This window comes from Lissotriton vulgaris, chromosome 11, assembly GCF_964263255.1.
Source record: "Lissotriton vulgaris chromosome 11, aLisVul1.2, whole genome shotgun sequence".
Classification (NCBI taxonomy): domain Eukaryota; kingdom Metazoa; phylum Chordata; class Amphibia; order Caudata; family Salamandridae; genus Lissotriton; species Lissotriton vulgaris.
Genome location: NC_141699.1, coordinates 123,545,917 through 123,569,861, shown reverse-complemented (window position 1 = coordinate 123,569,861; position 23,945 = coordinate 123,545,917). Strand labels below are relative to the sequence as shown.

Sequence of the window (23,945 nt, the reverse complement as noted above, 5' to 3'; positions counted from 1 at the left end):
AATGAAGGCACGTGGGACTGTCTCGTCAGGAACCTCTGAAGGAAAATAAGGATTCCCTGGCAGAGAGGTCGGGAGGTCAGGGCCCGGGGAGGCAGGTCAAGAACCCGAGAAGTAGATCCAGTGGCCGAGGAGGGGGGCCGGCAGACCGGGGAAGAGAGGGACGGGAGGACAGGGTGAGGCACCAGGGAAGGAGGGTCAAGAACCCGAGAAGAAGATCAAGGGACGAGGAGGGGGTCGGTAGGCCGGGGAGGAGAGGAACAGGTGGAGAGGCAGGGTCAGGACCCTCGTTAGGCGAGTCCAGGGCCTACCGACGGTGCGCAAGGGGTCGGTGGACAAGAAGGCGCAGTAGGCAGCGGCTTCAACAGCCGGGAGAGACGCATTTCCAGCCCCGGAGAGGGCCCGAGATCCTCGCAGGGAGACCGCCGTGGGCCGGCGGGGAGGGGTCGCGGGAGGGCCGGCGGGGCTCCCCCATGCTCTGGAGGCATCGCTCGGCTCGGAGCGGACCCGCAGGCCGCCCCCCTCCGGGGTATGTCCGTGCGCCTCCTGGGACTGGCGGGCCTGACTTCAGCACCGGCCGAGGCGGACAGCGCCCACATGGAGGAAGAAGACGGCGGCGGGCAGCCCCCCCGGCCCGGGCTCGGCGAGCTGGAGCTGGAGGAGCTGGTGCTGCTGGCCTCCGAGCTCCCCGGACTGCAGCCCGAGCACTGCGGCCCCCAGGGCGGGGGCGGCCCGCCCGACCCCGAGCTGCTCTGCGTCTACAGGCAGAAGGAGAAGGACCTGATCCTGGCCGCCCGCCTGGGCAAGGCCCTGCTGGAGAGGAACCAGGACATGAGCCGGCAGTACGAGCAGACGCAGCGGGAGTTGCAGGACAAGCTGGAGGTGAGCCGAGGCCCTACCTGGCTTTTAAACCAGTGCTTTCCAGCGCATAGGCCTTTAAACGGCTTGTGCAGGCGCAGTGCCAGCCGCAGGACAAGGTAGAGGTGAGGCCCACCCTGGGTTTTAAACCAGTACCTTCCAGCGCCTAGGCGTGCAAACAACATGTGCAGGCGCAGTGCCAGCTGCAGGCGAGGCCCACCCTGCATTTTAAACCAGGACCTCCCAGCACTTAGGCGTTTAAAGAAGATGAGCAGGCGCAGTGTCAGCTGCAGGCGTGGCCCCACCTGTGTTTTAAACCAGGACCTTCCAGCGCTTAGACGTTTAATGAACATGCGCAGGCGCAGTGTCAGCTGCAGGACATGCTGGAGGCCTCGTCCCTTACCTAGATTAAAAACTAATACACGTGCAAGTGACACATTAGGAAAACAAAGTCTAGTTGTGCAAACAATATATACAGATCCATTGCTAACTAAAGGTGGAGGTGGGGGGAGGGTGGGGGGTCCTTGCATTGCAAAGCAGTGCACAGGCCTGCAACCTGCCAGAGCAACTATGGTAGCGGCGTAAGGGCAGTACGTGCTGACCCAGCCCCAGCTGCAGGACATGCTGGATGTGAAAGACCTTTCCTGAACTGTAAACCAGTGCGCAAGTATGTCATCTATCAAGACAACCAGGGCCTACGCGTGCCAACAATGTGCGCAGACCCTGTGCCAGCTGTAGGAGAGAGGGGGCACGGGGTAGGGATGAGGGCCTTCACCTGTATTTAAAACACAGTACACCCATGGCACAGGTGTGTCAACAGTACCTGCAGCCCAGTGGCAGCGTTAAGACAAGCTGAAGGTGAGCGACCTTACTTGTATTATAAGTCAGTGCCACCCAGTGCCAACCTGTACATCCAGATACTAGGTGTGAAAGCAGTATCTGCAAACCCAGTGCCAGCCGCAGGCAAGGGACCTTGGCTGTATTATAAACAAGTGCAGAGGCTCAAGCCTTGTAGTAAAACTAGGGCATAGATGTGCAAGCGGTATGTCCTGACCCAGTACCAGGCGCGAGACAGACTGAAGATGAGGACCTTTACCTGAATTATACGCCAGTAGGCATGGTGCCCTCCCCTTACGTGTTTTTGTTAGCAAGTGGGGGGTCTCGGCCACTAAGGGCTGCCCGACATGCATCCATATACCAGAGTGGGACCTACAGGTGCGATTCTTCTGCCCAACATATAAGAAAGCGAGACACCCATGGCTAGTAGCGCTGTGTAAAAACCTCGGAGTATTCCAGTGCGCACAGGCCTTTAGGATTTTTGAATATGATACCAGTATGCCTATAGCGTACTCTGTGTCCCGCTATCTGCTTGCAATGTGGTGCATGGGTCAAGCTGTTTTATAAACAGTCAGCCCGGATAAATTGCCCCCCCCCCACTGTGATTGGTTGTTTTATATAGTTTGTTTTTATTGTATTTTATGAGCTATAAATATGCATCTTTATTTTTATATATTTATAATTCTTTCGTTTATATCTTGAGAAATTATAGACTGCTGTATGTATATTAACTTTGGACAATGTGACATTATCTGAATTGTATCTTATATGTTTTTATGTCTGCTTTTATGGCCTTGTCAGGCCGAAATAAAGAAAGAAAAAGAAAGAAAATAATAAACCAGTTCACAGGCATGTAAACAACGAGAACCACCAGGGCCTAGGAGCGCCAACAGCACATGCAGACCCAGTGCCGGGTGCAGACGAGGATCCTTACCTGTATTTTAAATAATTTCACAGGCCTGCAGCCTACCCGGGCATACGCCTGTAAACATAAGGCACAGACTTAGTACCAGTTGCAGTTCAGGCTGGAAGTGAGGGCCCGGCCTGTATTCTAAACAGTTACATGGGCCTTCACCTACCAGTACACTTAGGATATAGACATGCAAGGAGCAAGGGCACGCCTGGTGGTAGCTGTGAGATAAGCTGGAGGTATTATGAAAACAGGCCTGTCGGTTTCATGCTGTTTATTTTTTGACATGTCTGTCTGTATTGATCCACATTTATTTTTCTCTCATTTTATTTGTGTTTATCTATGCTTATATTGTGTGTGGGGAAACAAAATCAAACGTCGGCTACTTTATGTCCGCATGAGTTTAGCTGATGAATCTGCACTGAACATCTGATATCTGATAGGTTTCAGGGCTATGGATTTTCAAATATGATATTTCCCTGCACGCACTTGAAAATGTTAGTATTGTGGTAGAAGCACGTGCACACCTGCAGGCTTTAAGCTTCTTCAGGAAACTCTGGTCCTCTTTTAACCCCTTACTTCTCAATCTGCACAGCTGCTGGCCTAGCAGTCGTGACTGACAACATTGAAAGTCGCTTAATGGGAAACCTGTGGTTTTTCCGATAAGCAAAAATAAATATAAACATCTGTCTGTAATTATCTGGTAAAAACGAAAAACTTCGAGCCTTAATGTGAGCCATGCAGCAGCAGGTGTGTTTCAACCAGTACACAGCCAGCACCAACTAAAACAACAGCCAGCATTCGGCAGGCAACCAGTGGTCGATGCAGGGAAAGTACCAGCTGTGTGGCACCCTGGAGCAGAGAGGCTTTACCTAGTAGGTTCCATTGTAACATAACATGCATGTTTCTGAGCACATATTCTGGTGTCACAGATCTCTTGCTGCTGTTGACATCCTCACTGAAATCAAGTGCCTAGGCTTGCAAGCAGCTCAGGGTACCAAGTGGCAGTCAGTCAGCAACTCACTGCATGTGTCAGTATAAGCCAGAGAAGGCATTTCATAGGGAGGGAAATATTCCACAGGCGCTTCAGATGACGCTGTGGATGACAACCCCTCCCAGTCCTGCCAATATAAGTCAGCACTTGGATGCATAAACACATCCCGCAAACAAATGAATGAATGAATGAATGCTTTCATCAGAGAGGCCCAGCCTAAGAACACTTCCTGGATAGGCGGACTGGGCTCACACCAGAGTTTTTTATTTTTGTTTTGAAAGTGAGGTGGTAAGTCGTGTTGTCATTGGTTATTACGTCTTCTTCACTTTAGAATACAGACACTGAGGTGATCTGAAGGAGTCTGTGATTTAATGGCATGGCGTATCCGGGGCTCACAGTGTTGTGCTTAGGAGTTTATCCTGTGGTCACATTCATTGGTGAGGCAGAAGGTGTCAAAGGTGATCCCGGTGTTGGCTGGGAGCCATTGGAGTATTCTGGGGTTTCTTTCAGCTTTCATCCTTGCTGTGCTGCTTCGGGCCACATGAATCGGGGAGGTTTGTCGAAAATCCCAGTATGGTCAATTTGCATAGTCAAGGAGGGGAGTTGATGTCAATTTCACCACTTCTGTTCGGTCCTTGGGGGATAAAGCGTCAAAATAGATGGAGGCAAAGATTGTATGTACTTACCCCAGAATTCGCCTCACTCTGAAGATTCCTTAAAGGCGTCTCTGAGCCAGCGAGGCTGGTGCTGGGGATGAGTGACAAGTCTAAGATGATTGGTGAAGTTTGGATGGACAGTGATGGTATGGTTGCCAATGGAGAACAGTTGTTCAGTTTTGAATCCTTTAGGCTTCTGGGAGCTCCAACCTGCTCATCGTGTTAAGGTGAACCAATCGATTCTGATGCCTGAAACTGGTCTTGCGAGTCCGCGGTGCCGCGGCAGAGTAGAGTGTCATTGGCATGGGAGTCTTGGATGAGATCCAAATTAGTTATCAAGATTGTTTACAGAAGCTGAACCAGAGGAGAAGGAAGAGTGAAGGAGTCCAGCCGCTTCTACGGTGACAAAGCAGAATCTCGTGGTCCACATTGTCTAAATTCACACCGCAGTCTAGAAGTCCTTGCGGGAATGCCTTGCCTTCGTCTTATACTTCCAAGGTGTCGTCTCATATTCTGAGTAGCACGCTTCAAGTGAGCTGATACTAGCTGCAGTGGAGATAGACAGCCATGGTCGACATCATGAGCATCAGCAAGGAACATATTTTGATAAGGAATAGATTTCAAAACATCGACCAAAAAATATAAATTCTGTATAAATGTCTTCCTACAGGAGGTTCAGTGGGCAAAAAATACCACTATTCATTTTCCGTCCCCAAAATGAAAGAACTGGAGTTAGGAGCATAAATTCACTGAATCGTAAAATTTGGGTCAAGTGAGGTAGGCTGGAGCAATTAATTAAATGCACAGCATACGTTTTAAAGGGAGTTATTTATGTAAGTTTGAGATGTCAGAAAGTCTATATCTAGGAGCCTACATATTGAATGAAAGGTTTTGGCAGACTATGTTGTCACATGAAATCTCCTGTGGGTAAGAAAACAAAGTGTTTTTTTCAGACAAAAAGGCCTTGAAAAGGTGGTATACTACCTGAATATTGAGTTTGAAATATTATTCTACCAAAATGTGATAGCCAGCATATCGACTACCATAATATTGTGAAGGTAGATATATATGAGTAACTATAGATTTACTATTCTTACATCCACATGTATGCACCTTGACACCTGGAGAAGTGTGGCTCAATGGTTAGAGCGGCAGACCCTGATGCAGAGGTCTGCCCTGGGACCAGGATTCAATTCCTGCCTCGGCGGGTCTTGGGCTCAAAAATTCCACGGACCTGATAATTCTCGCCTCGGTGCCTATTCCAATTGTGGAGTCCCACTCTGCAACTCTGGACAATAGCTTGCTTAATCTCCACAACAGCCCCCACATCGCTAAGGATGCCTGGCCTCCACCCTGGGGGTGCCCAGGAGTGGACGCCTCACAGGGAAAGCCAGGATGGGTTCCACAGCGGTATTCGTACAAGCGCCTTGAGACCCTTGTGGGTGAGTAGTGCGCTATACAAGTATCAATTTACAATTACAATTTACACTATATATCTGAAAGGAATGTAGCTGTGGTGCCTAGAATAGGAAATGTGTACCTACCTATATTTACTTACCTTCACTATAGATTGGTCATCAGCATTTTTGTACTCGATGTTCCCACGTGGGCGTATTTGAGGTCAACTTGAACTGTACACGAGATGATGTAATGCCAAGGCCAAGATGCCTTCTCGCTCTTTAAATTTACCAAGTGTTGTGGGTGTCGTCGCTGGCCGAAGAGCTGTTGCGTGGACCTCAGGAGGTCGATATTCTTGCTTTTGGTGGTGGTTTTAGGGACCAGTGTGAGTTTAAAGGGTGCTGGGGTGTTTTCTTGGGATCTCTGACTGTATTTTCAGCAGGGATATTGATAGTTGGTTGAACTTCGTCATGGAAATTTGATGAAGACAGTCGAAGCTTGTAGCAAAATTGTTCCAATTAATTTCCTGGTGGGTCTAAACAAATAGGGCGCGGAGACGGTGAGATTATTTTCTAAAACGTCTGCTGCTTTAACATGAGCTGAAAAACAAAAATGAGGCGACAGACCTCGCTAATATGAACCAGTGCAAGCAGAGTCAACATGCGCAGTGGTCTATCAACACGATGAAAGATCACAGGCTCCCCGCAGGTCAGGCTGAATATGACAGGCGTGCACATTAACAACTGTCAGTGCCAGATTCAGGATAACCACTGAATATGTAAATGAGTTCCATTTAGATTTATTTTATGTAAATGTATATTAAGGGAATCTCCTGGAACTATAGCATGAGTCTGATCCACAATGCCTAGGTTGCATAACCCTGAGCTAACTAGTTTCAACCAATGCATAAGGATTCAAACTGCAGGTTAGGTTGGAGGTAGGAGGGTCAGGATTCACAGCTCTAACCTGTATAAACTAGTAACTAGTATCTGGTCTGATAGACAGTTTGGAAAGGGTCACAATCCACCTCTCTAACCAGTATAAACTCGAATGTGGTCTTATAGACAGTTTGGAAAGGGTCAGGGTTCATCACTCTAACCAGTATAAACTAGCAATTAGTATGTGGTCTTTTAGACAGTTTGGAAAGGGTCAGGATTCACTGCTCTAACCAGAATAAACTAGTAACTAGTATCTGGTCTTACAGACAGTTTGGAAAGGCCAGAATCTGCCTCTCTAACAAATATAAACTCGAATGTGGTCTTATAGACAGTTTGGAAAGGGTCAGGATTGACAGCTCTAACCAGTTTAAACTAGTAACTAGTATTTGGTCTCATAGACAGTTTGGAAAGGGTCACAATCCACCTCTCTAACCAGTATAAACTCGAATGTGGTCTTATAGACAGTTTGGAAAGGGGCAGGATTCACCACTCTAACCAGTATAAACTAGTAACTAGTTTGTGGTCTCATAAACAGTTTGGAAAGGGTCAGGGTTCATCACTCTAACCAGTATAAGCTAGCAATTAGTATGTGGTCTTTTAGACAGTTTGGAAAGGGTCAGGATTGACAGCTCTAACCAGTATAAACTAGTAACTAGTATGTGGTCTTACAGACAGTTTGGAAAGGGCCAGAATCCTCCTCTCTAATCAGTATAAACTCGAATGTGGTCTTATAGACAGTTTAGGAAGGGTCAGGATCCTCCTCTCTAACCAGTATAAACTAGAATGTGGTCGTATTGACAGTTTGGAAAGATGAAGTAGGAGTTACAGGTTTAGACGAAGATGAGGTCCGACTCCAACCAATGCAACCAAAATAAGCCAGGCTCAAAAGAATTCCAACAGCAGAAGAACCAGGAGGGGGAAGGTCAACAGCCACCAGTTTGTCTAATTCTTACCAGGCCACAGTGAGGTGGGGAGGTACTGGGTCTGAAATAAAGGAACAGTAGAAAGACTATCTAGTGCTCCAGGTGAAATGGTATGTTGCAGATGGGCGGACTCCTTTGACCCTAACCAAAAAGTAGTATTTCAGCTATTTTCTTGCAATTTGGAACCATCTAGTAATGGTGTCCAAATTAGGGTGATAATATTTGCAGAACCAAAAATAGGGACAACCACAGACACAGAAGTAGGGCTAACTGCTAACACCTACTATGGGCATGGTAGGCCAACAACACAGCACCAACCATCACAGAGGCAGGTCTACCCTGCCACATCCCTCAAACCTATAAACAAAACTGCACATAGAAAAGACCAGCATTTCAGATGCTGTGGACTTCTATTTCACAAATACTGGACAGCCCAAGAAGGAGCGAAGATTCCAAGTTGTCTAAGGTCACACATGAAAAGCACAGTCCACTTGCATCACATTCTGGAACTTGTAATTGTGCTTTTATAAATGGACAAGACTACAAGTACCAGAAGGCAAAAAATATGACAAGTAATGAATAAGCTTCAATATATGTTTTCACTAGTAAATAAAAAGAATATATATATATTCAGAGCCCCATGCCTGAGTTTTGTACAAACCTCTGAAACCTAGATTAAAACTCTCCCTCTCCCCCCTGTGATGAGACACAGGACATTCTTGGCTGATGGGCTCATGTGACATTGATTCTCACCTATTTAAATTCTGCTGTGCTGTGAATGAGGCGCGAGAACCCAACAGGCGGCTGTGTAAAGAATTCAACTTCAGTCCCTTATGCATGATAAGAGGGCCAGAGAAAGCGAGGGCGTGCACGAAGCAGCATTTCATGTGCGCTCTCATCCAACCGTTCTCAGAAATCGGGCCAGGTCTCTAAACAACAGGACTGTCGGGGGAGATCTGGGACGTCTCATCCCCCTAGCCCTAACACTGCTGATCCTGAGAGAGTTAATCCTGGCACAGACACGACCCAGAACTCACAGCTTCAGGAAAAGTAAGGAAGCCTTCTGGCCTAAGGAGGCCTAAGGAGGCCTGGGTGAAACTCCTCGAGGTTCCATGGAATTCCAAAAATGGGCAGAAATCTGCACGTCACACTGCTTGCTCTGTGACGTCACACTGCTTGCTCTGTGTTGTAAAGGTATGCGTTGTAAAAGTATGCATTGTAACGTCATACATCCCTCCCACGAATGCACAGGCCGGAGAAATCTCACTGAGTGCCCACATAGTGACCGAAAATTGCACAAGGGGATGCCAAATCTCACTCATGAACTTTCTGTTACTGAGCCACATGCAAGAAAAAACTCCCACACGTGGCTATTGGCAGAGTTTGGTCAGAACTAAACTCCGCCAACTCTGCAGGTGGAGCGAAATATATCGCCCCCCACTAATAATAAGGTGCCCATGAAGCGAACCCATTTTAAAGCATGATATCCTACATGACCGCACTAACATAAAAGAACAGATACCCTGTGGCCAGCAGAAAGCAAGAGCAGGGGAAGCTCTCCTCTCATTAATATTATAGAGGGCATGGCAGGGGGACATGCCAGGGGCCAGACTGGAACCCACAGGCATAATTCCAACAGGCCCAAACCAGGCCACTCGCCATCAGTATGGAAAGGAGCAGTCCTATCACACTAAATCAATCAATCAATCATTGCATTTCCAAAGCGCGCTACATACCCGTGAGGTTCTCAAGGCGCTGGGGGGGATGCTACTGATCGAAGAGCCAGGTCTTGAGGAGTCTTCTGAAGGCCAGCAGGTCCTGAGTCTGTCGTAGGCTGGTAGGGAGGGCGTTCCAGGTCTTGGCGGCGAGGTAGGAGAAGGATCTTCCGCCGGCGGTGACTTTCTGGATACGAGGAACTGACGCGAGGGCGAGGTTGGCTGATTGGAGGCTTCGGGTGGGGGTGTGGAAGCTGAGTCGGTTGTTGAGGTATGTGGGTCCGGTGTTGTGTAGTGCTTTGTGTGCATGGATAAAGAAGTCTCCTCCCTTTGACACAGCAACATAAAATATTAAAATTAGATATCCCTTCCCCCACACCCAGCCCAGCCAACATCTGAGGCAAACACAATCCGTGGTGTGGCTCCTATTGTAACCAAAGAAATTACCCCCTAAACACACAGTTTGGTCGGGGGTGGGGGGCAAAGTGTGAGCAAATGGCTCCAGGATCTAACCTTTGCAACCCCTAGACTATGAGTAGATCCAGGAAGGAAGGATCCGAGTCAGATTTCATGGAAAACCACTAACCATATACATTACCTCCATTTTAAATCATTGTACCTCAGTTAATCAAATGTGAATATCCTCAAAATCTGGCCCTCCTGGATCTTTGTTGGACACCCTTGCACTTGACCAAATCTCCAGCCTTCTTTATGTGAAGACTCAGGGAGACAGTGGAGAATGAAACGAGACCTTCCCTCATCTGTCAGTCCATGTTCAGGAGACCTAAAAGAAAAAGAGGTGAGAGGAAGGAACAACAGGGAGGAGCCACAGCTAACATTGCATCAAGAATAACAGGAGATGCAGTGGTAATATAGTAAAACATCCAGGGAGAATGATCTATGTTACACATTCACTGCTGAATAAAGAAACCTTCCCCAGTAGGGAAAGAGAATCACCTGCCTAGAGATATATCTGAGCGCTTAGCGTCTCTGGTGGGCCGGAGATAAGTCCTTAGCCCGGGGAGCAAGGGAAAAGGTGTGTCAGACAGAGACAGTGAATGAGAAATGATAGACTAAAGAAAATAGTGGACAAAAATATATACTTAATTAATTCAACATATAAGAATTTCAACAAACTTTGTATTTTATAAAATAGTTTTAAATATGTATACATAGATTTCAAAACAACACAAATAATATCAAAGCAATGATATGTGATATTCTTAAAGTCCCAACAGGAACAAATGAAAATAAGATTCCCCCAACGCACTAGATCACGGCAAAGACAAGAAATCCAACCAGTTGCATCCTAACCATCTATACAATCATTCATATCCAAGTCCCATTCATACTGCTGTCTTACTAATGCAAACATGCAATAAAAAAGAATTTCATAAATGTGAGGACAAGTACCAGAACATCAGAAATACAGTGCTATAGTGATGATTAATACAATACATTAAACAAGAAAACATCTCCGGTAAAACCATGAGCTCAAGGACAGCTTACAAACAATGTTATTCAACAGTGCATTGATGGCAACGGATGATGCATAGAATGACATATACTTTGTACAATGAGTATTTGACTGTTCTTATATTTATACCACGGTATTATTTCTGTCCAGCGCCGTGCAGACACGCGTTTCGGTGTGAGCTAAGGTCTAGCCATCACCTTCTTCAGGGCACATATATAAATAAACAATACAAACAGTAGGCTGTGCAGTTCGGGGAAAGAGAACAGATTATATATATATCAAATATAAGGTGGGGTCCACAGCTCCATTAAGGCACAGCTCACAGAACCGAGCCAAATGTTTAAGAAAAATCCGGCAGTAATGATCAGGTTGAGGAGGGGTCACCGCTCGTATGTGTAGCGTCTCTCTATCCGGCAGTTGGATAAAAAGGTTCAACAATAAGGCCGGAGGTTTTAAGGCCCAGAGAAGCCCAGCGTTTGAAAGAGGCAACGGCCAAAGGTTGATGCAGCGATCAGGGCCTAGTACGATGTGGTTCAGCGTCCTCCAGAGCGTGTCAGGGGCGGACCCCCCTTCCTTCCCCTCGGGTATAACCAGACCTCCGGATCTGGAAAGAAGGTCGTCGGACAAGACGGAACTGGAGCCTTAGAAGAATACAGGGTTTCTGAACTTGGGACCCGATTCACAGAACTAACTTAAGACAAAATCCTCAACGTACTACTTTTGGTATTCACAGAAGTTAGGACCTTGTCTTAAATTTTTCTTAAGACAAAGTTAAGACAGATTTAAGACAGACTTAAGACAGACTTAGTATTAAGTCTGCCTTAAGTCTATCTTAAGTTTGACTTAAGACAAACTTAAGACAAAATCCTAACTTCTGTGAATACCAAAAGTTGTAAGTTTAGGATTTTGTTTTAAGTTAGTTCTGTGAATCGGCTCCCTGGCGTCTCAATGGTGCGGCCAGCGGGTATGATGGATTAGAAAGGTCAAGTCTACCGTCTACGCACATTTATTGCCTACTACCCACTAAATAATTCAGTAGGGTGCTGTCTACACATGTTTACTGTCTACACCCAATTATATGATACAAAACGCTGAGTGATAAAACATGAAGGGAGATGCTTAATGATGGCCGCTGGAAAAGCCAAATCACGTGACAGGGTTGTCTAAATTATGCAGTAAGAATAAAGGCACATTATGCGGCCTAATGTGGCACACTTTGTGGCAGTATTACTTCAATGTTTTGACTTTTTTTTAACAGGGTTAACACTGTATGGGCAAACATTAGTATCACATAGACACCACCTGAGCTCAGCAATCCGAACCTGAAATGTGATCTTGCCTGCGCCGCAAAGGTCCCGTCACTGCGTGGCAACAAGTGGGGCAGCAATTTTTGTAACTTTTATTGAAATCTGTTTGAGCTAGCAACATATTTTTGGGAAAATAAGTCAACCAGGCAGAAAGTGGTATATTATGTGGCAATAAATCCATAAATATGTGGAACACTCTATGGCTTCACTTTCGCATAATTCTTGTGGCCCTTTCTGTAATGCAAGCCCTTCCACCTTCCTTACCCTCTGTTCCCCAACGAGTTAAACCAAAGTTTAATGACTAGCTGCACGAGAACCCCCTCAGATCATACATGTGTGACTCAGCACTGACCCCATCCTTAGAAATTCATGCAAGAACCAGGGGCAGGGCAGAGGGTAAGGCCCACCTTACACTTCCATGAGTAAAGATCCATCAGTGGTCATCGGGTCCTTGGGCCCCAGCGTGCTGAGCACCCCTAGGGGATGCCAGGGTGGGGAGTGTCATCCCAGCAGCACCCAGCCGCCCCCATTACAAAGCCAGCCCAGTGCCTCCAGCAAAGAGTGCAAGCAGCTGCTCCCTAAGGGGGATGATTGAAGAATTAGCCAGCTTTTTCAAATCCAGCTTTCAGGGCAAGTGAGACCGAGACGGAGGGAGGGTAGGCGGGGGCAGGGGGGATCAGGCCGGCTTCCCTCCGCCCCTGCTGCCACTCATGCTCGCCACTCTCGCCTCTTTAATCTCTTCTGGGCAGAGCACGTGCTCGAGCAGCGCCAGGAAAGGCACCTGGTCGGGTTGATGCGGTTGCCCAGAAACTCCAGGTGAATGTCCAGTTCCTAAAGGGATTGCTGATTCTAGTGACTTTTGTTCTTTTAGTTTTAAGTCATTTGTATTCGTTTAATTAAATTGACTTTAGTGCAGGCATATAAAACAGTTCATAAATGGTGTGCATTACATATACAATAATGTATTTGATTTAAACAGGAGATGTGCACAGATAATTATAATAAATAGATTAAAAGATAGATTAAAAAGGAGAAATACCCAGATAACTATAATTAATAGATTAAAAGTGATAATCAATAAATCTCATGTGGCATGTATCCACAAGCATTCAACCATATTTAAACAACTGTAAATTTCATATATATATCTTAGGTCCACTAAAACTACTACAATAAAACTAAAACTTTATTAAAGTCTGCATACTCTTGCAACACTGAGGCTATACTTTTCCAAGTACACTCAATGTTGGGAGATTAGAGAAGCGAGGCACAGACACAAAGCAATTTGACTAAAGGTTGTCTGCATGCAACCCAAGACTTTACAATGATGAACCCCCCCCCCATCTTAGATTAGCCCCAACCCAATTCTAGATCAAATAGGAATTAAAACACATGTATTTTTGTACCATCGACTAGATCCCTAACTCCTTCTGTCTGTGGTCAGCAGAATCCTGCCCAGACTATCAGCATCCCGTTCCCTTCTAATTGGATATTGAAGCAACATTGCTTAGTTCTCTTTTATTCCTAAATGTATTTACTTATTTGAGTCAATTTTATAGTCCACCCTGATCAGAGTGGTGATCGGGAGCTTCATGTGGAGCAGAATGTTTATACCTCTGCAACTAAAAAATGAAAAGCGCAACAGGCAGTCGATTAACCCCCCCCCCCCGCTGCGGGGTGTTTCTCCCCTCCCCCACAGGGGGGAGGGGGGCCGCACGCGGCGCCGCCGTGCTGGTGACGAGCTGAGCTTGTCACGGCCACACCCGTTTTTGAAAGTTCAGCACAGCGGGGAAATTATCCCCGCGTGCGAACGTTCCGACGGCCGTGACAAGCTCAGCTCGTCATGAGTGCAGCTGCACTGTGCCTCATGACGAGCTGAGCTCGTCATGAGCATAGAAGAGGTTAATTGTATTAGGATTCAAATCGCTGCTTAAATAGCATTGGTCTATAAAGTTAGCGTCATTTGAGGTTGTCTGTTAGATATTGTCCAAAGAGGTGTGTTGTATGTGTTTCCTAAATGTGTAGTGTGGAGTTCGTTTTCTCATCTTGGGTGGGCGTGTATCCCAAGATGAAGCTGCTGCCAGTGTAAGTGATTGTCTCGGTATAGTTGCATATCTGAAGTTAGCTACTTCCAGTCGAAGCAGAGTTGTACCTCAGTAGCCTCTTTCACTGCCAGAGCTGTCGAGTAGGTCGGCGAGGTAGGGTCAGTGGCAGAGGCGGCTCCTTTGCTAAGGCGTAGGAGAATCGCCCCACAGGAAAAATGAAATGATAATAACCCCATGTTATTATCATTTTATTTTTCCGTCCTGGCTTTAGGTGCTGGGCTGGTTGCCCACACAGCAGGGGGGGAGTGGGGAGCACTTTCTAAGTGCGCATGACGGTTGGCCGGCCGTCTTGGACCGGCCAAACAATCATGCGCACTCAGTATTTTATCCACCCAGCTGTATTGCATATCCTGTGTGGAGAACATGCGCATGCTCCCAGTCTCTGTCTGAGCGCTGTAGCAGCCGCTACGGGTCTGTAGTTACTGCATATTACTTTGTGAGACAAACAACAGAAGGCCAGATGGACAAAGCAGTTTTTCAATTACAGATGCTCCAATTTGGAGTTTGCAATCGAAAAACTGTTTTCAGCAAGGAACTAAACACATTTTAAGAGTTGGTAACTTTTTAACGACTCCTAGAATAGGTTTAGAGATGGACATGTAATTTCTATTTCGAAGGGGCGTTTTGTATGTATCCCTTCCAGATGACAATTCCTATTCATATGTATCGATATCTAGGGCTGAAATAGCATTCATAAACTGTTGAAAAGTATTGAAAAGTTTCAGATCCCAAGTTGGGGTGGTAACACATGCACAGAAGGAATGGGGTCACTTTGGGACCCTTTCCCCTATCGTATGTTACAAAAAAAATTAGGAGGTGGCAGTGGTCCACAGGCCCACTCCAAACTGTCAAACAAACAAACAACAAAAAGTTAACTTTTCTTGTTAAATGTAGCCCAGTTTACTTTAAAGAAAACGGGCTGCATTTTAAAAAAAAGTTTACTTTGTTGACATGCAGTGACAGACATGCCTGTCTGCTGGCACCAGCAGGCCACCATTCCTGTGATGGCCTCCAGTCGGAGTGAGTTACAGTTTGCAGCCTACCTCATAAATATTCACAAGGTAGCAGGGCCGGACAACCCCCACCGCAGTAAAATCAACCCCCAGCTCGGCAGCATTCCAAAACGCCCGGCCCGGCAAGGTAGGTTAGATCACTTCTCACTACAATTCGGAATTTTAAGAACTGACTTATTAGTACACAGGCCAGTTCTTAAGGCTGCAAATTATGACCAATATTTAGCGACTAGTAAATAGTACATCTGGCCCAGAATTAGAAGAACACATTAGCTGTGACTGGAAGCCAATGTAATTCCTGTAGCACAGTAATTATGTGGCAGTATTTCTTTGCCTCATAGGCAAGCCTGGCTACAGAGTGTACCCCCTTATAGGGGTGCAGTAGCTTATCAAGGTACTCCTACCAGTACAGCGTTACTAAAGTCTAATTTGGAGATGAAACATAAATGGCTGTTTCACAAGCATGCAAGTGATAATTGATGTCTTTAGCAACCTTATATGGATGGGGATGTATTCTGTTGTAATCTTTATTACAAGGTGACCAATGCTTCATGTGTAAATTACTTGTAACTTAGGAAGACCTGAGAGATGATCCTCTGTAAAGCCCTCCTGCACTTCATAATGCCAGGTTCACACACACACACATATATGCATGCACGCCTGCATGCACGCAGGGACACAGGCGTTCATGCACACACGCAAACACACACAGTATAAAAGGCGATTAGAACTGAAGTCTCTTCAGATGACTGCTTACCTACCAGACCACGTAAGTTCCTTCACTCTTCATCAGACACAGCCTCTTAGGATTTCAATGGTAGGATATTAAATGCAGCTAGACTGAGTTAATGCATGTGTCCCAGCTGTAGTCTTAGCTATACCACCGCATGGCTTTATTTGTAAAAAATGAAAAAGTGCGGGAAGCTTTGAGCTCCCCGCTGGCGCTACTGAGTACCAGTTTATTCGAAAACCAAGTATGCCATGTCTTGTTTTCTCCTAATGTCTCTTTCTTCCACCAACCTACACTTCCTGTCCCTTCATTTCATTCTTGCTGTTTCCTTTTCGCCCATAATTCCACCTTCTGATACTGTGTTTATTTTTTTCTCTTTCATTCGCTACCCTTGTCCCCCTTGCTTTGGGTTTAAGTCTGACCTTGAAAAATATACCCTGGCCCCCAAAAATGAGTGGCGGTGCCCACCACGGGCAGCCGACACCACTAATTATGCATTGTTCTGCAGTTGAACTAACGCTGGCTTCGGATGTGTTGTGGTGATCAGCTCAAACTATTTCAGGTCCTCAGAATACCAAGAGACCAGAGTTTTCCGAAGAAGGTTGCTATAACTAATCCCCAGGGGTCCTCTCCTCTGGTCCCCTAGGTCAGTGCAGTTTAGGTAATTAGTTTGTCTGTGAGCCATAGCTACTGCTTATCAACAAGAAACATATTTTTAAATCTAGACTCTCTGTCGCTCGTGAGCAGAACAGAACCTCTCTGTAAATAAGTTTAGTAAGATCCTCATTTTTACCTTCAGTTTTCTCACAATCACGCTTGGCTAGAAACATTAGGGTTTCTCAAAAATTCTTTAAAGCATTGATGATTGTATTCATCAGGGATCATCATCAAAGAAACATGTTCATCAAATGACCATGTGGGACCTTCCAGATAACCTCATAGGAATAAATTATATACGACTAATCCACCTGGAAATTATTTACATGATCGATAGTTATCTTGAAAACCTGTTATAGATCCATCCCTCTTAGACCCATGCTAAAAACCCATGGGATAAAAAAAAGAAAATATTATATGGTTTCTTTCTATCAATGATCGGATGATGAAGTCTATATCACAAAGTGAGATAATAGACTATATATGACGCTACCATCATCGCAGCTAATACGAGGCAATGTCTTTAAAATGAAACTTAGATGTATGAAACCATATAAAGATATCTCTTTCAGACAGATAGTACTTTCTATGGTTATATAGATAAGTTGTATCCTTCTCCCTTTTAATGCAGAAGTTCATTCTGTGTTTAGCTCTAGCCATTTGCTATTGAAATTTGAGAAATCTAAACTATGAGGAGTGGTTACTCAATTAACAAAAACAGTGGAGCTGCTCCAACAGTGTACTCTTCAATGCCTCTTTAGATTAGAAATCACTGTGCAAGGTTACTGAGAATGTCAGAGTGCTGTGAAGCCAGGCACCACTGAGAGGTTGTAGATCTCTTTTAAAATAATTTTGTTCACTTTAAATGCTGATCAACATCAATCAGTGGCTAATTGGATTCTCATAGATTTGGAATGGTGCTTTGATTTGTTAACAGTCTGAAAGCGATAATGTAATTAACAGTAAATGTGTTACGAACTTATAAATAAAGCGATGTGACGCATCTGCATTTGCTGGGATGCCTCTACCTCAATCAGGCCAACGGAGGAGGCTGAAACCTTTGCTGCAATAAAAATTAAAAAAATATAAAAGTAAGAAGAAGAATCTTTTAGAGTGAGACTTCTGCCTTCGAAAACCTCTGCCTCTGGCCTGACGATGATGCGGATTGTATTGGTACTGAGTATTTTCAAAGTTGAGAATTTTCAAAGACTGGATCCATAGTCGAAAATTAGGCAGAATCTCTGATGTGGGGTGATTTCTGGGTTGCTCCACATTTTGTGATATGAATACATTTTTCTTGTGATATGATTGTTGATTTCTTCTGACACTATCACAGATGTAGTGCGGGATTTCTATCTAGTAATAAATGTATTTCAGATTTTGTAGCTTTGGCTTCTGTAAGAGGCTGTTATAGCATGGCACTGGAGAAATATGACTTAGAAAGAAAAGGATGGGGTTTTCTGCTAAATTTAGATGGCACTGCCTAGTCTAAAATTTGGTACCCAGGGACCTCCATGGATGCTTCAGTCGTTTAACTGGGGAGAATGTTTGCATTGTCAGCATTCCGTCCATCATTTGTTTCCTGAAACACTTTTAGCCCTAAGTGGGATGAGTATGCCCAGATGTGGGTCCCTTGCTCACTGTGCCACTGGATTCAAGCTAGCCTGGCTGAAGAAGGGTGACATACCCTGAAACCGGTCCCAGGATGCTTGCTTCCGGTCCAGAGAGGACCTGGCCTGGCAGTTTGGTCTGGACTGTTCCCATGAGGCACAGGGTCAAGACTGATTTGCATATGGCTGGTTCCAAACTGGGGTGGCGTAGTGGGCAAAGGAACGATGGATTTAACCCAGATCATTTGACTGGGGGAGAATGATTGCATTGTTTGCATTACATCCATCATTTTTTTGCTGGAACACTTTTCGCCCTAAGTGGGATGGATAAGCCCAGACGTGGGTCCTGTGCTCACTGTGCCACTGTATTCAAGCTAGCCTGGCTGAAGAAGGGTGACATACCCTGAAACCGGTCCCAGGATGCTTGCTTCTGGTCCAGGGAGGACCTGGCCTGGTAGTTTGGTCTGGACTGTTCCCATGAGGCACAGGGTATGCCCAGACGTGGGTCCCTTGCTCACTGTGCCACTGGTTTCAAGCTAGCCGGGCTGAAGAAGGGCGATATACCCTGAAACCGGTCCCAGGGCGCTTGTTTCCGGTCCAGGGAGGACCTGGCCTGGCAGTTTGGTCTGGACTGTTCCCATGAGGCACAGGGTCAAGACTGATATTGCCCTTTTGCCCTTGTGGTTTTTTCCATAATTCATGGACCCTTTCAAAGAGACATATGACATCCTTCACATGCATACAATGTGTACGGTTGCACCTTTGTTACTGAGAGGAGTCACCCTTTCTACAAGCAATCAAGAAGGACAACTGAGAAACCTTTGTGAGGCAAGACGTTGACAGTACTACAACAGATGAAACTTTGTCAGCTACTCTAGTGGCGCCTCATGGCTGGTTTTGATTGGAATGCTTGGCCTTCTGGACATTGACAAGTTGGGATTCCATTGGATGCAAGGGATTTAATTTGCACTGGAAAAGGCTTGAGATAAGCTGTTGAAGATTGAAAACGAGGGTGCTGCGTCTCTGTTGATTCTGCTGAATTTGCCAGGCGACATTGACACAATGGACGATCACATGATACCAGATTGGCTGAATTTGGTGGCTGCTGTTCAAAGAAAGCCCAGAAACTATTTGCAAACATTTTGACTAACAGACAGCATAATGTGAAATTATAGGGACTTTCTCCACAATGTGAGGCATCTTTAATGGAATTTAGTAAGGCTCTCCTCTGAATCCCTGCTGTAACATTTACATCAAGAAACACCTAGACGTGCCCGGCGTTCATTCCATGAGACACCGCTCCTATACAAAGACCTGCACCACAGGAGCATGGAGAAGCAGCTTTCTCCGGTGTGAAGGGTTTTAAGATGTCTGGAAAAGTGGCTATGTCCACAAACCTTTTATCTAAATGGTGACAAAAACAACATTTTCATGCTTTGGACCTCGCACTTGCTTCATCTATCACTGAATTTAACACCATCCCTTCTGTTTTTGACTGGTAGGACATTGACAACAAGCTAGGGAGTCATTACAGAAGCCAACCTTAATATGGATGTATCGGCCTGCAGTGTAATCAAATGCAACTCTTTTCAACTAAAAATACATAAGCACATTCTTCTGTTTTCACTTAAAGTTGTGAGTGCAGTTATGATGCCAGCTCCATCATGCACCCAATTAGACTAATGCTGTTTACACCTGTTTAAAAAAAAGTCATCTGTTAAAGGTACACAATACGTCAGGAAGAGGGAGTGCGGATTAACAAGAACAAGATCAGTTTGCCAGGTTTTACCCTTCTTTACTGGCCAGCAGTGCAGGTTGGAAGTAATTGTAAGATTAGATGTTTGACTTTCTAAGTGGCCGAAAGGATTGGATCACTGCTACCCAAAACATCAAATTAAAAAATGTACCAACCGTGCCATGAGTGCATAGACCTCGAGAGCAAGAGGTATTGGTGATCTCCATCCTAAGTTTGTGGGTAGTGGTATTAGAAGATTTTTTAACTTTGAGCCTAATTGTTAAATCTTAGAGCCATAATCTTTTATGCATTATAGAAAGCTGAGAAAAACATGGTTATTTAACCCTAGAGATTATATTATATTTTTAAGATGTTTGACTTCTTCTATTAGATGTGATTCATAAATTACTATGATAAGTGTATATTTTAGAAGGTATTTTGAACATGACTAATTTGATATGGATATGTTTTATTCGTTGTCTATATTTTATGATGTTTCTAAGTTCCCATAATTATATTTTATTATGCTCGCTATGCAAGCAATGGAGACAGGTTTTACGGTGCATGTTTGCAGGAGTAATACATTGCATTTCACCTTGCTTCTTGAGGAGATAGACGGAAGTAATGCTGTTTGGTAAGATTCAGCCTTTGTGGTCTCCCTTATGGTGGCCGGAGGAAATGGGCACTCCACCTGAACCAGTCAGTAAAGTCAGAAACTTGGGAGTAATATTTGATGACAAACTCCTTTTCCACCATCATGTGAAGTAGTTTCATCATCATTTAACATCTTAAGGAAAATAAAGAAACTTCTTCCATATCTTCCCACAACTACAGGAAAAACACTAATCTCAACACTGGTGTTTTCACGCACTGACTACTGCAATGCCCTCTTCCTCAACGCACAAGAAAAGGTCATCTCCAAACTTCAAATGATACAGAATGCCTCAGCTAGAGTTTTACTGGGCATTCCAAAATTTAGCTCTGTTTCCAGACATTTGGATCAACTGCATTGGCTTCCGGTCAGAAGTCGCACAAAATTCAAGTCCCTTTGTATTGTCTACAAGGCAATAAATAATACTGGACCTAAATTTCTTAGGAGTTCACTCAAGCCTCTATTTACCCCCAGAACGCTTCGTTCCAATACTGCTCATCTGCTTCATATACCCAGAACAAGGAAAGTCAACTGGGGAGACAGACGTTTTACCATCGCTTCTGCAAAATTATGGAACTCCCCTTCCTTTGAGCATAAAATCCAGTCCCACGCTGATTATCTTTAGAAAGCAACTAAAGACATGGTTGTTTTCTCAATGACTTGATTATTCATAAAATACACAAAATATTGCTTCAGAGATTTACATTATTGGTATCAGACTTAGCTCACAGCGCCGAGACACCTATGGGTAATTGCAGCGCTTTAAAAATCGCATAAATAAATAAATAAATAAATAACTTCTTGGTGACTATCCGAAGGACCCAGCTAGGGGTGCCTTTCCTGACCGTAGCATTGTAAAGGGGTTTAACCTAAGCTGCTTCTATAAGAAGGATGGAGAAAGGTTACACACTATAGGCCAGGAGTGCATTGTACAAAAGATGATGTTGGATCGACCTCCAGTCGTGGTTTGAGGACGGTTTGATTTCGGTTGTGAACTGGAAGTCTGGCCTGTTCTTTGCTTTAGCAGATGTGGAAGGCTGTGGAATGAAGGATGCACACACATCTGTGCAAGACAGACCATGCAAGTTTAGAGATGTGATTCGGACATCGCTGATGATGACTAGGTCTTGGCGTTAGCCACATGAGTGGATTTGGACTGAGGAAAGTAGGCAGAGGTCATGGGGATGGGACAAAATCTTGGACGCTAGAGGCCGCTTGGGTGCCAAGCAGAGATTCAGGTCTCCACCATCCTGGTGTTGTACATGGGGGTGAGGCGTGGTGCAGCGGCCAGGGCAGCTGATTTCGAAGCACAGGGTTCTCGTTTCGATCTCTGGCAGCTCAGCTCAGCACCATGTGACTCTGGGCAATAGCTCACTTAATTTCCACGACGGCCCCCAGCGCCTTGAGACCCGTAAGGGTGAGTAGTTCTCGCTTTACAAATACGAATTAACATGGTGAGGTCCATGAGTCAAGGGATCTTAGAACAATGTTAGAAAGGCTTGATGGGTGTGATGCAGCAGGAGCACAGCGCTGTCTGTATTAAGGGAATATAAGACATTTACAGGCACATGCATCAAAGGATTTTGCAATCGCAAACGGTGTGAATCGCAAAAATCGGCTGTTTGCGATCGCAAAATCTGCTTTTGGAATGCATGAAGGGTGAAGGCCCTCGCAATTTCAGAATTCGCAAATATTTGCGAATTCTCAAATCGCGATTGCATTTAAGGAATCGCATTTTGCGATTCCCTAAATGCAATGCATAAAACTTAAAAAAATTGCGATTTCGCAATTAGGGGGAGCAAATTACCATGAGGTTGAACCTCATGGTAATTTGCGAAAACTTTGAAAAATGCACTTTTTTGCATTTTTCAAAGTTTCATGTTGTACACACGCATGCCCTAAGGACATGTGTGTGCACAACATATGTGCACTGATTGATTTCAGGGGTGCAACAGGGTGTCCTTTGGACACCCCTGCACCCTTGAAATCGCATTCTCAATTTGCGATTCGCTAATTGCAAATCGCAAATTGAGAATGTCTTCCCATTCATTCCTATGGGCGTCTATGCCCATAGGAATGAATGGGGAGGTATTCCTTAATTGCGACTCGCAATTTGCGAGTCGCAATTAAGGAATATTAAGAAATCGCAATTTATTTAGCGATTTCTTGATGCATTGCATTTTGCAATTCCTTACTTGCGATTCCTTATTTTTCGCAATTAAGGAATCGCAAAAAGCAATATTGATGCATGCACCTGTACGATTTTGAGGAAAGGGGATTCTCTGTTGAGAATTATGGAGATGTGTCAAAGTTCCAGACTGCCACTGTTTTGTGGGCAAAGGCTTCTTCAAAACATTGTGACTGATTGTTCTACTGCAGGAGCCATTGGCAAACGCCCTTTGAATTCCTTGCTTCCAAGCCGACAGGCATCATTTCCAATGTTCATGTAACCAATAGAGAACAGGTGAAAATGCGATAAATCACTATATTTACTGTCATTTTCTATAAACTGCTGCATTTCATTTTGACTGCTCTAGAGAACAGCATGACACGTGGTTAGATAATGACTTGTTAAAAGCATTCACGTAAGTAGCATTTTCTAGTCCAGTGTGATCGAAGACTGATGTTTTCTCCTGATTTCCTTCAGCTTCACTTGAGATTAGAGTTATACTAAAGATTGCCGATGAAGTAAACTTTTAACAGTCCTAAATACCATAGGCAATTTTGCACTTTGTTGACCTGGTGTCTGTTTTCTGTAGTTAGCAGTGGCATGTCATGTGAGATCAGCTCATCCTTGGACCCTGCCCCTCCGACCTGGGACAACTCCTGGTGGTCTCCCGCCCTCGGGCCCCACCTACCCCTACACACCACGCTGGGAACCTCAGCATAATCCTCGACTTCTCCCTCTCCATGAACCACCAAATCAACGCTATCTCCTCCTTCAGTTTCAACTGCCTCCGGACCTTTTGAAAAACCTTCAAGTGGATCCCCCCGACTGTAGAAAAACCGTCAGCCACGCTCTCATCACCAGCAGACTGGACTACGGCAACGCCCTCTACGCCGGAATCAACAAGTCCCTTCTACGCACGCTTCAAACTTTTCAGAACGCGGCCACCAGGCTCGACCTAGAGACACCACGCCGCGAACATATGACCCTACACCTGCGAGAACTCCACTGGCTCCCCATCGAGAAGAGGGTCATCTACAAACTCCTCACTCACGCCTACAATTCCCTCAACGACATCGGACCCAAATACCTCAACGACCGAATGTGTTTCCACACACCCAAGAGGAACCTTCGCTCAGCCGACCGTGCCCTTGCAGAGGTCCTCCGCGTCCACAGAAGCAGAGCGGGCGGGAGGGCTTTCTCCTACACCGCGGCCATAACTTGGAACACTCTCCCGGTAGACATCAGACGCTCTCCTACCCTGGA

At 45.2% G+C, this 23,945-nt stretch overlaps 1 protein-coding gene across 2 annotated transcripts in view; it reads left to right on the top strand.

Moving 5' to 3' along the window:
* The first annotated feature begins 318 nt into the window (after nt 1-318).
* BICDL1 (BICD family like cargo adaptor 1) overlaps nt 319-23,945 on the top strand; it is a 327,422-nt gene continuing 303,795 nt past the window's right edge. The window contains exon 1 of one of the 2 annotated variants that reach the window (XM_086942877.1): nt 319-879. In XM_086942877.1, coding sequence (XP_086799003.1) covers nt 529-879 — 351 coding nt within the window. In that variant the 5' untranslated portion in view covers nt 319-528. The remainder of the gene's footprint in view (nt 880-23,945) is intronic. The other variant, XR_015300878.1, reaches the window with a different exon arrangement.